Consider the following 13,079-nt stretch of genomic DNA (forward strand, 5'->3'; position numbering starts at 1 on the left):
CCATCCGTTTTGTCACCAAAGCCCCATATACTACCACCACTGCGACCTGTACGCTCTTGTTGGCTGGCCCTCGCTTCATACTCGTCGCCAACCCACTGGCTCCAGGTCATCTATAAGTCTCTGCTAGGTAAAGCCCCACCTTATCTCAGCTCACTGGTCACTATAGCAGCACCCCACTCGTAGCACACGCTCCAGCAGGTATTAATATCACTGGTTACCCCCAAAGCCAATTCTTTCTTGGCTGCCTTTCCTTCCAATTCTCTGCTGCCAATGACTGGAATGAACTTCAAAAATCGCTGAACCTGGAGACTCATATCTCCCTCACTAGCTTTAAGCACCAGCTGTCGAGCATGCTCACAGATCACTGCACCTCTACATAGCCCATCTGTAAATAGCCATCCAACTACCTCATCCCCATACTTGTTATTTTATTTATTTATCTTGCCTCTTGCACCCATCTACTTGCATCATCTTCTGCACATCTACCGTTCCAGTGTTTAATATGCTTAATTACTTCGACACCATGGCCTATTTATGCTTCCTCCCTTATCCTACCTCATTTACACATGCTGTATATAAACTTTTCTACAATATTATGACTGTATGTTTGTTTTTTCCATGTGTAACTCTGTGTTTGTATGTGTCGAACTGCTTTGCTTTATCTTGGCCAGGTCGCAGTTGCAAATGAGAACTTGTTCTCAACAGCCTACCTGTTAAATAAAGGTGAAATAAATAAAAATATTAAAATGACTAGTGCTCCATTCCCTTAAAGTGGCCAGTGATTCGTAGTCTATGCCTATAGGCAGCAGCCTCTATTGTGCTAGTGATGGCTTTTTAAAAGTCTGATGGCCTTGAGATAGAAACTGTGTTTCAGTCTCTCGGTCCCATCTTTGATGCACCTGCACTGACCTCGCCTTCTGGATGATAGCAGGGTGAACAGACAGTGGCTTAAATTTAACTAGGCAAGTCAGTTGAGAACAAATTCTTATTTACAATGACGGCCTACTGGGGAACAGTGGGTTAACTGCCTTGTTCAGGGGCAGAACGACCTATTTTTACCTTGTCAGCTCGGGGATTCGATCCAGCAACCTTTCGGTTATTRGCTCAACGCTCTAACCACTAGGCTACCTGCCTTGATGACCTTTTTGGCCTTCCTGTGACATCGGGTGCTGTAGGTGTCCTGGAGGGTGGGTAGTTTGCRCCCGGTAATGTGTTGGGCAGACCGCACCACCCTCTGAGAGCCTTGCGGTTGCGGCCGGTGCAGTTGCCGTACCAGGCGGTGATACAGCCCGACAGGAAGCTTTCCATTATGCATCTGTAAAAATTTGTGKGTGTTTTAGMTGGCAAGCCTKATTTCTTTAGCCTCCTGAGTTGAAGAGGCTCTGTTGCGCTTTCTTCACCACACTGTCTGTGTGGGTGGTCCATTTCAGTTTGTCAGTGATGTGTACGCCAAGGAGCTTGAAGCTTTCCGCCTCCACTGCGGTCCCGTCGATGTAGATAGGGGGGTGCACCCTCTGCTGTTTCCTGAAGTCCAAGATCATCTCCTTTGTTTTGTTGATGTTGAGTGAGAGGTTGTTTTCCAGGCACCACACTCCCAGAGCCCTCATCTCCTCCCTGTAGGCTGTCTCGTCATCATTGGTAATCAAGCCTACTACTGTTGTGTCGTCTGCAAACTTGATGATTGAGTTGGAGGCATGCTTGGCCACGCAGTCATGGGTGAACACGGAGTACAGGAGGGGGCTGAGCACACACCCTTGTGGGGCCCCAGTGTTGAGGATCAATGGAGTGGAGGTGATGTTTCCTACCTTCACCACCTGGGCGCGGCCCGTCAGGAAGTTCAGGACACAGTTGCACAGGGCGGGTTTCAGACCCAGGGCCTCGAGCTTAATGATGAGCTTGGAGGGTACTATGGTGTTGAAAGCTGAGCTTTAGTCAATCAATAGCATTCTTACGTAGGTATTCCTCTTGTCAAGATAAGATAGGGCAGAGTGATGGCGATTGCATCGTATGTGGATCTATTGGGGCGGTATGCAAATTGAAGTGGGTCTAGAGTGTCAGGTAAGGTTGAGGTGATATGATCCTTGACTAGTCTCTCAATGCACTTCATGATGACAGAGGTGAGTGCAATGGGGCAATAGTCATTAAGTGCAGTTACCTTTGCTTTCTTGGGTACAGGAACAATGGTGGCCAGTGTGTGGGGACAGCATACTGGGATAGGGAGAGATTGGATATGCCCGTAAACATGCTTGTGGTCAACTAAACAACAATTTCATCACCTGTAAGGGGTYCGAATTGGCGGCAGAGAAGTCAGACGCAGGAGAGAAATAACTMTGTTTCCAACGATGCAGTTTATTAACAAAACACACCGGAAAACAGAATAATAAAATAAATGGGTACATAACCCAACGCACACCAGGACAGACGTGCACAAGCACTTACAATCACCGACAAGGACATGAGGGGGAACAGAGGGTTAAATACACATGTAATTGATGGGATTGGAACCAGGTGTGATGGAAGACAAGACAAACCCAAAGGAAAATGAAAAGAGGATCAGCAATGACTTCGAACGCCGCCCGAACAAGGAGAGGGACCAACTTRGGCGGAAGTCATTACAGGCGGAGGAACCTCCCGCACCTCAAACTCCTGGAGCGGGCCAGCCACCACCAGCCTGAGGAGAGACACATGGAACGAGGGGTTAATACGGTTATCGGGTGGAAGCTGTAACCTATAACAAACCTTGTTCACTCTCCTCAGGACTTTAAATGGCCCCACAAACCGCGYACCCAGCTTCCGGCAGGGCAGGCGGAGAGGCAGGTTTCGGGTCGAGCGCCAGACCCAGACCCGGTCTCACTGCAGTGGCAATCTGCATTCCTCTTTTGGCATTCCTCTTTTGGCGCGTCACGGCCTGCTGAAGGTGGACACGGACGGCTTCCCATGTCTCCTCCGTGCACCTGAACCAGTCGTCCATCGCAGGAACCTCGGTCTGTCCCTGATGCCAATGCGCCAGAACCGGCTGGTACCCAGGTACGCACTGGAAGGGAGAGAGGTTAGTGGCGGAGCGAGTTCTGTGCCTTCTCGGCCCAGGGCACGAACGCCGCCCACTCCCCCGGCCGGTCCTGGCAATAGGACCKCAGAAACCTGCRCACATCCTGGTTAACTCTCGCCACCTGCCCATTAGTCTCGGGGTGAAACCCTGAAGTAAGGCTGATCGAGACCCCCAGACGTTCCATGAACGCCTTCCAGACCCTAGACGTTAACTGGGGACCCCGATCAGACACTATATCCTCAGGCACCACGTAGTGCAGGAAGACGTGTGTAAACAAGGCCTCCGCAGTCTGTAGGGCCGTTGGGATACCGGGCAGAGGGAGGAGACGACAAGACTTAGAGAAACGATCCACAACGACCAGGATCGCGGTGTTACCCTGTGAGAGTGGAAGATCAGTCATAAAATCCACCGACAGGTGCGACCAAGGCTGCTGCGGAACGGGTAATGGGTGTAGCTTACCTCTGGGCAGGTGCCTAGGAGCCTTACACTGGGCGCACACCGAGCAGGAGGAAACATAAACCCTCACGTTCTTAGCCAAGGTAGGCCACCAGTACCTCCCGCTCAAACAGCGCACTGTCCGACCGATCCCAGGATGACCAGAGGAGGGTGACGTGTGGGCCAAATKGATCAACCGGTCACGAACAGCAGACGGGATGTACAGACGCCCAGCGGGACACTGGATGGAAGCGGGCTCTGCACGTAACGCCTGCTCAATGTCCGTGTCCAGKTCCCACACCGCTCCTCTGTGTCATACAGCCGGGACAATGCATCTGCCTRCATGTTCTGGGAGCCTGGTCTGTAAGAAAGGGTAAACACAAAACGGGTGAAAAACATGGCCCACCTTCCTGACGAGGGTTCAGTCTCCTCGCTGCCCGGATGTACTCTAGATTGCGGTGGTCAGTCCATATGAGAAAAGGGTGTTTAGCCCCCTCAAGCCAATGTCTCCACACCTTCAAGGCCTTGACGACAGCCAACAGCTCCCGGTCCCCCACTTCATAGTTTCGCTCCGCCGGGCTGAGCTTCTTCGAGAAGAAGGCACAGGGGCGGAGCTTCGGTGGCGTACCCGAGCGCTGAGAGAGCACAGCTCCTATCCCAGCCTCGGACGCGTCCACCTCCACTATGAACGCCAAAGAAAGATCCGGATGGGCCAGCACGGGAGCCGAGGAAAACAGAGCCCTCAGTTGACCAAAATCCCTGTCCGCCTCAGCTGACCACTGCAAGCGTACCGGGCCCCCCTTCAGCAGTGAGGTAATGGGAGCCGCTCTCTGACCAAAACCCCGGATAAACCTCCGGTAGTAGTTGGGAAACCCTAAGAACCGCTGCACCTTATTTACCGTGGTGGGAGTCGGCCAATTACGCACGGGCTGCAATGCGGTCACTCTCCATCTCCACCCCTGAGTAAATGCGATACCCTAGGAAGGAGACAGACTGTTGTAAGAACAGGCATTTCTCAGCCTTGACGTACAGGTCATGCTCCAACAGGCGACCAAGCACCCTGCGCACCAGGGACACATGCTCGGCGCGTGTAGCGGAGTATATCAAAATGTCATCAATATACACCACTACAACCTGCCCGTGCAGGTCCCTGAAAATCTCATCTCACAAAGACTGGAAGACTGATGGCGCATTCATCAACCCGTACTGCATAGCACGAGGTACTCAAGTGCCCAGAGGTGGTACTGAAAGCCGTTTTTTCCTCTTGCTCAGTTGTGCACCGGGCCTCCCACCACTCTTTTTATTCTGGTTAGAGACAGTTTGCGCTGTTCTTTTTAGGAGTAGTACACAGCGTTGTACGAGATCTTCAGTTTCTGGCAATTTCTCGCATGGAATAGCCTTCATTTCTCAGAACAAAAATAGACTGACGAGTTCGGAATAAAGTTTTTTTGTTTCTGGCCATTTTGAGCCTGTAATCGAACCCACAAATGCTGATGCTCCAGATACTCAAGTAGTCTAAAGAAGGCCAGTTATTATTATATTATTATATTATTTAACCTGAAAGGCAGCGCGCGAAATTCTAAAAATATTTTTTAGAAATTTTTAACTTTCACACATTAACAAGTCCAATACAGCAAATGAAAGATAAACAACTTGTGAATCCAGCCAACATGTCCGATTTTTTAAAATGTTTTTACAGCGAAAACACCACGTATATTTATGTTACCACCAAATACAAAAAAGCACAGACATTTCTTTCACAGCACAGGTAGCTTGCACAAAACCCCCAAGATAGAGATAGAATTAGTCACTAACCAAGAAACAACCTCATCAGATGACAGTCTTATAACATGTTATACAATAAATCTATGTTTGTTCGAAAAATGTGCATATTTCAGGTAAAATCATAGTTTACATTGCAGCTACAATCACAAATAGCACCGAAGCAGCAAGAATAACTACATAGAGCAACGTGAAATACCTAAAAACTCATCATAAACATTTATGAAAATACATGGGTGTACAGCAAATGAAAGATAAACATCTTTGGAATCCAGCCAATATTTCAGATTTTTTAAGTGTTTTACAGCGAAAACACAATATAGCATTATATTTGCGTACCACCAATAGCCCACCCACACAACCGCATTCATTCACCGCCAAAGGTAGCGATCGCAAAAAACAGCAAAAGATATAAAATTATTCACTAACCTTGACAAACTTCATCAGATGACAGCGTTATAACATCATGTTACACAATACCATATATGCTTTGTTCGAAAATGTCGCAATTTAGCGGTACCAAATCGTGGTTTTACAATAGTGATAAGACATAGCCAATGCAACAACTTTCCGGATATATATTTACATAGAACTATCAAAACCTATCTATCAGACCATCTATTTACAAAAAAATACATGTTGCTACCGGCAATGAAAGATACACTAGTTATTAAGCAAACGCCGTGTTAGAATTCTAAAAATAACTTTAGTACGACATACAGCTTACTTTATAGCGAGACAGCGCCCTGCAATGAGGCGGAAAAAGTCAGTACTAAACATTTTCCACAGAAATACGAAATAACATCATAAATGGTTCCTACTTTTGCTGAGCTTCCATCAGAATCTTGTACAAGGAGTCCTTTGTCCAGAATAAATCGTTGTTTGGTTTTAGAATGTCCTCTTCTCCTGTCGAATTAAGCCAACCAAAGCTAGCCAAGTGGCGCGAAGTTGTCCATCTTCACCAAAACGCCAGAGAACGGAAAACGCCAAAACTCCCGATAAACGTTCAATAATCTGATAAACAACTATATTGAAAAAACATACTTTACGATGATATTATCACATGTATCAAATAAAATCAAAGCCGGAGATATTAGCCGTCTATACCGAAAGCTTTTCAGAAGGCAAAATCCAGGGTTCCTTCCCCGCGCCTTGCTGAACAAAGGAAATTTGGGGTCACGTCATTCCAAGAGCTCTTGTTAGACCTCAGATCAAGCTAGACACCCCATTCCACCTCCCCACTGCCTGTTGACATCTAGTGGAAGGCGTATGAAGTGCATGTATATCCATAGATTTCAAGCAAATAATAGGAAGGCCCTGGAACAGAGCCTCGATTTCAGATTTTTCACTTCCTGACAGGAAGTTTGCTGCAAAATGAGTTCTGTTTTACTCACAGATATAATTCAAACGGTTTTAGAAAACTTAGAGTGTTTTCTATCCAATAGTAATAATAATATCATATTGTACGATCTAGAATAGAGTACGAGCCGTTTAAATTGTGCACGATTTTTCCCCAAAGTGAAAATAGCGCCCCCTATCCCAAAGAAGTTAATCAGGACAACAGGTTTCAGCTGTGCTACATAATTGGCCAAAAAGGGTTTTCTAATGATCAATTAGACTTTTAAAATTATAATCTTGGATTAGCTAACACAACGTGCCATTGGAACACAGGAGTGATAGTTATTGATAATGGGCCTCTGTACGCCTATGTAGATATTCCATAAAAAAATTGCCGTTTCCAGCTACAATAGTCATTTACAACATTAATAATGTCTACACTGTATTTCTGATCAATTTGATGATATTTTAATGGACAWAATAAATGCTTTTCTTTCAAAAACAAGGACATTTCTAAGTGACCCCAAACTTTTGAATGGTAGTGTATATTCTAAATGGATTTATTGAAATAGACACCCTTCCACATCTGCACACCACTACTACCACTCATCCCCGGCATGCACACGAGAGGTATAAAAAGTGTATGCAGGCAGAATGTGATAAAAGTAGGCCTGTTTTAAGGGGGAGAAAGAAACATTGCCCTTTTTTTACAGGCAAAATACCGTAACTCCTATGTGAAAGCAGTTAAAGAAAACAGTGGATCTGTCATTTCCTCTTCCCTTATTTGGAACACCAGTCTGAAAGCCACCTTTTATAGTTTATCCCTGAATACCTTTCTGTAGACATCATAATTCTCTCACTCACACAACCTTCAATACACACACCACAGTTTACAGCAAGTACCAGTGTTCTACAGTACAGCTCCCTGAATTCAACTGTTATTATGTCATGCACSGTTATAAATATGGAGTTACTGCCCAGACAGGATATTTTTAGTTATAGTGGAATAATGGTTTTACATCAGAAGTATTTTGGTGTGTGCTGCACTCTGTGACCCTAGAGCATGTGAATCAGGTGTAGTAGGTTTGCTTCCACACTAACTGATMTCATTGCACTGTGGCCATCCTGGTTCCACACTCAGGAGGTATATGTTTGATGTGGTAGGTAGGTAGGTATGTTACCTTGGTGCCAGCCTGTGCCACTGTGACTCACATTGGTTTCCATTGGTAGATGCCCCTCCACCCCCCCAAACCTGATTGTTTAAACTGAGTTAACAGTCTGCTTATGGAGAACAGAGCCCGACCGATATGGGAATTTTGGGCTGATTCCGATGTTTTTTTGGGGGGGGGGAACTTACAGATACCGATATCTGCTGATATACTGTTTTACAGCGGGAAAATGAAGAAGTAATATTTTTCCACACAGGCTTCTCAAATTTGCCATCCAAAAGAMCAATTATCAAAGAAATATGCTTCAAATGTTGATTTCTTACATTGTGACAATATTGACACATTATGAGAATGGCCACAAGTGTTCAGATAAGCATGAGATTCCCTTTTTTCCATCATATCTATTGAATTTGGTTATTGGTGGAAATATCGGCCGAGATCGTTAACAAGCCAATATTGTTTGATAATATCAGCGAACCGATATATTGGTCAGGCTCTAATGGAGAGGCCACACTAATACAAAACTGATAGTTGGTAATAGCCAGGGATTTTCCACAATGTGTGATGGGACTGGCCACTGTTGATGAGTTGCCTGGGAAAGTCTTCAAATTGTGCGTTAATGCTGTAACACTGTCTGTATTTTGAGAGTTCTATATCTTAAATTGATTGAAGGAGGGACTGTACACAAAAAAGTTGGGCAAAAGACTCAAGGTTACAGGCAATACTGGTTCTTTTGATCTCTCAATAGTTGATTCTCTGCTAACCSTGTGTGAAAAAGTTTGTGTGTGTACGCTTAGTTTCATTGTATCAGTAGAACCAAACGGCCAAAAGTTCAGAGATGTCATGTAGACAACATCCCTGTGTAGCCAGGGCCTCAGAATGTGTACACCAAATATGGGCATTCCTGAAAACAATATAGGCTAGTGGAGGAAGAAAACAATGTCCATATTATCACCTCTGGTGCTCTACACTGGCCGGCACACTGAACACACTAGTAGAAGTGTGAAAACATTAGGTGTGTTCAACAGTAGAATCTCTTCAGAGCCTGTTCTTTGAAACAATTCGTCCTGTAATCTTGTGTCACCATGCTCCACAGTGTGATTACAGACTGTTGGCAGATTCTCACCAAGAACAGGAAGGAGACTTAGTAAAAGCATCCTGTTTTGGACTTGCACTGTAACAAACATGTTATCTGGGGAAAGTCCATGCTCATCTTGTATTTTTATTTATTTATTTCACCTTTATTTAACCAGGTAGGCAAGTTGAGAACAAGTTCTCATTTACAATTGCGACCTGGCCAAGATAAAGCAAAGCAGTTCGACACATACAACAACACAGAGTTACACATGGAGTAAAACAAACATACAGTGAATAATACAGTAGAAAAATAAGTCTATATACAATGTGAGCAAATGAGGTGAGATAAGGGAGGTAAAGGCAAAAAAAGGCCATGGTGGCGAAGTAAATACAATATAGCAAATAAAACACTGGCATGGTAGATTTGCAGTGGAAGAATGTACAAAGTAGAAATTAGAAATAATGGGGTGCAAAGGAGCGAAATAAATAAATAAATACAGTAGGGGAAGTGGTAGTTGTTTGGGCTAAATTATAGATGGGCTATGTACAGGTGCAGCTCTGACAGCTGGTGCTTAAAGCTAGTGAGGGAGCTAAGTGTTTGACATACTCTCTGTCCAACCAGAGAGTCAAACGCTGAATACAAAGAACAGCTAACTCCTGTGACTGTCTAGGACCAGGACTGGACACTGATGTGTTGCTAAGGGTCAGTACAGTCTGGACAAAGAACCTGTTAACTTTACACCCTTGTTTTATAGGGTTATTCACTGTCCATTCTATCTAGGCTGCTTGTCTGACCTTTGCATTACTGACCATTTGATTCCTTCGTAAAGGCCAATATCTAGTCCCGCGTAGCATAGCTCCAAACCACGTTGTCKGCTCCTTTGGAAGTCTGAAGAATTTTGTATTAGCCGAAACAGCTAGAATGGTCCAGTCGCTACATTTTGACTGAATGTTAAATGTCAAGGACCCTCCCCCCACTGATTTTACACCGGGTTTCCAACCCATTGGAGCTACTTTCTGCCATTGACTTCACCAGGCTTACCYATTTAGAGATGCCTGGTTCTCGACTAGGCTAGCCAATATCTAGTTAGCTGTCTTTTGGTCGTAGGACTTTTCAAATCTGTAACTGGTCTTCACAACACACCTTTCCCTTGGTTAAGTTTCTCAGGCCGTTCTCAGTCTGGTKATTTGGTTAATTGCTGTAGCTGTGTGTGCAGCTGTTGTGGTGGCAATAACACTGAGTCCATGTGAAAATATCAGTTAGGTAGACCAGACATGACCTTAAACCTGATGACTCAAACCTGGTGTTTGAGAAGAAACAGCTGATGGCTGAAGACCTGTGTCTACCTTGTGCTCCCAGGAACACTGATCACCTACCTACACCACACTCATTATGGCTCTGTGAGATCACTCTCTTATTCAGTTCTGTATACATCCCTCTAATCTCTCTCCCTCCATTTTTTTCTCTCACCTTTTCTCGTCTCTCTTAATCTCCCAGGTCCTGAGTGATGTTCTGCTGGACCTGTACCGGGCATTGAAGTGGGTGGTGCGCTCAGACACTGATGATGTCACAGTGCTCCATGCTCAGCTGGCTCTGGAGGACCTTGACGATGTCATGAGGAGGTTCATCTTCCCTGCTCAGAAGCTGGAGAAGAAGATAGTGGTTTTGCCATGAGATTTTAGGAACATGAGCCCACAGAACAGCACACCAACTAACCAGTGTTACGAGAACTTTTTAGGAGTATCCAGGAGTAGGAACTTCAGACTCGGCACAACATGCCACCTTTTTGTCCAAGTTCCCGCTGAAGGTGAAAGGGCAGGCATTGAATGATAGCTGAACTGTGTGTAAAACATGACTCTCTCAACAAACACTGAATTACCTCTCTTGGTCATTTTCTCATTGTTTGCAGTACATGGGGTTCCCCCAAGCCAGTCTGTGTCATGCTATCAATGTGACCATAGTGAATGAAGGGTATTTTATCACAATGACAGATCTAGGCCTTCTGCAGAGGCACCAAACTTCCCCTCTCTGGAAACCACACCTGTATGTGCCTATGAATCTTATAAACAGAGGTTAGAGGTCAAAATTAGAGGTGATGATGAGCAGCTGATAATGTGTGTGTGCCTCTGAATAAAATCCCATTACAGTGAAATAAAATAAAGGGATATGAGTTTCCTTTTGTATGAACAAGTGCATGTTKTTTTGTTTGAGCGTTGTTCTTTAAAGTGACCTCAGGCTGTTGTAGTTTGTGTTCTAGGCAGATGGCCCAGTGGAGKTGAAAGTAGCTCAGGAGCAGGGACTCCGAGCCACTAGGGACTAACRATGAATTCACCAGCAAAGCACTTTTAGCTTCCAGCAATGAGCTTACCCTGCTTGCACTGTAGTCCCGTATTCATAACCATAAACAAGGTCAATTCTTGTAAGCAGTTGGCTAGTTATGTGATCCTTGCCATTATAAGTGTATTGAATTGAGGACTGTACTGAAAATACTTTCGATCTAAACATGCCATGACGATATGTTTTATATCTTTATTTAGATCAAATTTCATGTATACAGTTATGGTTATGTCATGAGGCACTTAATCAAACAGCGTATCATTCTCTATGGAGAGAGGGATGTTACATTAATACTGTAAGGAATTTGCCTAACAGTAGATATAAACTCAGCAAAAATGAAACGTCCTCTCACTGTCAACTGCGTTTATTTTCAGCAAATTTGTGTAAATATTTGTATGAACATAAGATTCAACAACTGAGACATAAACTGAACAAGTTCCACAGACACGTGACTAACAAATGGAATAATCTGTCCCTGAACAGGGGGGGGGGGTCAAAATCAAAAGTAACAGTCAGTATCTGGTGTGGCCACCAGCTGCATTAAGTACAGCAGTGCATCTCCTCATGGACTGCCCAGATTTGCCAATTCTTGCTGTGGGATTTTACCCCACTCTTCCACCAAGGCACCTGCAAGTTCCCTGACATTTCTGGGGTAAATGGCCCTAGCCCTCACCCTCCGATCCAGAGGTGCTCAATGGAATTGAGATCCGGGCTCTTCGCTGGCCATGGCAGAACACTGACATTCCTGTCTTGCAGGAAATCACGCACAGAACGAGCAGTTTGGCTGGTGGCATTGTCATGCTGGAGGGTCATGTCAGGATGAGCCTGCAGGAAGCTACCACATGAGGGAAGAGGATGTCTTCCCTGTAACGCACAGCGTTGAGATTGCCTGCAATGACAACAAGCTCAGTCCAATGATGCTGTGACACACCCCTCCCCAGACGGACCCTCCACCTCCAAATCGATCCCGCACCGAAGAGAACAGGCCTCGGTGTAACGCTCATTTCTTTCGACGATAAACGCGAATCCGACCATCACCCCTTCAGTGAAGAGCATTTTTGTTAGTCATGTCTGGTCCAGTGACGGTGGGTTTGTGCCCATAGGCGACGTTGTTACCTTTGATGTCTGGTGAGGACCTGCCTTACAACAGGCCTACAAGCCCTCAGTCCAGCCTCTCTCAGCCTATTGCGGACAGTCTGACCACTGATGGAGGGATTGTGTGTTCCTGGTGTAACTCAGGCAGTTGTTGTTGCCATCCTGTACCTGTCCGCAGGTGTGATGTTCGGATGTACTATCCTGTGCAGGTGTTGTAACATGTGGTCTGCCACTGCGAGGACGATCAGCTGTCCGTCCTGTCTCTCTGTAGCGCTGTCTTTGGTGTCTCACAGTACGGACATTGCAATTTATTGCCCTTGCACATCTGCAGTCCTCATGCTTTCCCTTGGCAGCATGCCTAAGGCACGTTCATGCAGATGAGCAGGGACCCTGGGCATCTTTCTTTTGGTGTTTTTCAGAGTCAGTAGAAAGGCCTCTTTAGTGTCCTAAGTTTTCATAACTGGGKCCTTAATTGRCTACCGTCTGTAAGCTATTCGTGTCTTAACAATTGTTCCACAGGTCTGCATGTTCAMTAATTGTTTATGGTTCATTGAACAAGCATGGGAAACAGTGTTTAAATCCTTTACAATGAAGATCTGTGAAGTTATTTGGATTTTATGAATTATCTTTGAAAGACAGGGTCCTGAAAAAGGGACGWTTCTTTTTTTGCTGAGTTTACCTTTATAAGCAACATGAGGTTCAGGTAAGTCATACTAGTGCAGCCGGACATAGAAATGCAGAAATTATATGTGTGCCAGKCTGTCAGGGTTTGTCTCCTCAGCTTGACTGCCAAGGA

The 13,079-nt window shown here is 45.2% G+C and overlaps 1 protein-coding gene across 1 annotated transcript in view; it reads left to right on the plus strand.

Annotated features, from left to right (window-relative positions):
* tango6 (transport and golgi organization 6 homolog (Drosophila)) overlaps nt 1-11,024 on the plus strand; it is a 39,174-nt gene extending 28,150 nt beyond the window's left edge. The window contains exon 18 of the mRNA XM_023985338.2: nt 10,349-11,024. Within this exon, the coding sequence (XP_023841106.1) occupies nt 10,349-10,525 (177 nt within the window). The 3' untranslated portion in view covers nt 10,526-11,024. The remainder of the gene's footprint in view (nt 1-10,348) is intronic.
* The last annotated feature ends 2,055 nt before the right edge of the window (nt 11,025-13,079 follow it).

This window comes from Salvelinus sp. IW2-2015, linkage group LG4q.1:29 (genome assembly GCF_002910315.2).
Source record: "Salvelinus sp. IW2-2015 linkage group LG4q.1:29, ASM291031v2, whole genome shotgun sequence".
In the NCBI taxonomy this organism is placed as follows: Eukaryota; Metazoa; Chordata; class Actinopteri; order Salmoniformes; family Salmonidae; genus Salvelinus; species Salvelinus sp. IW2-2015.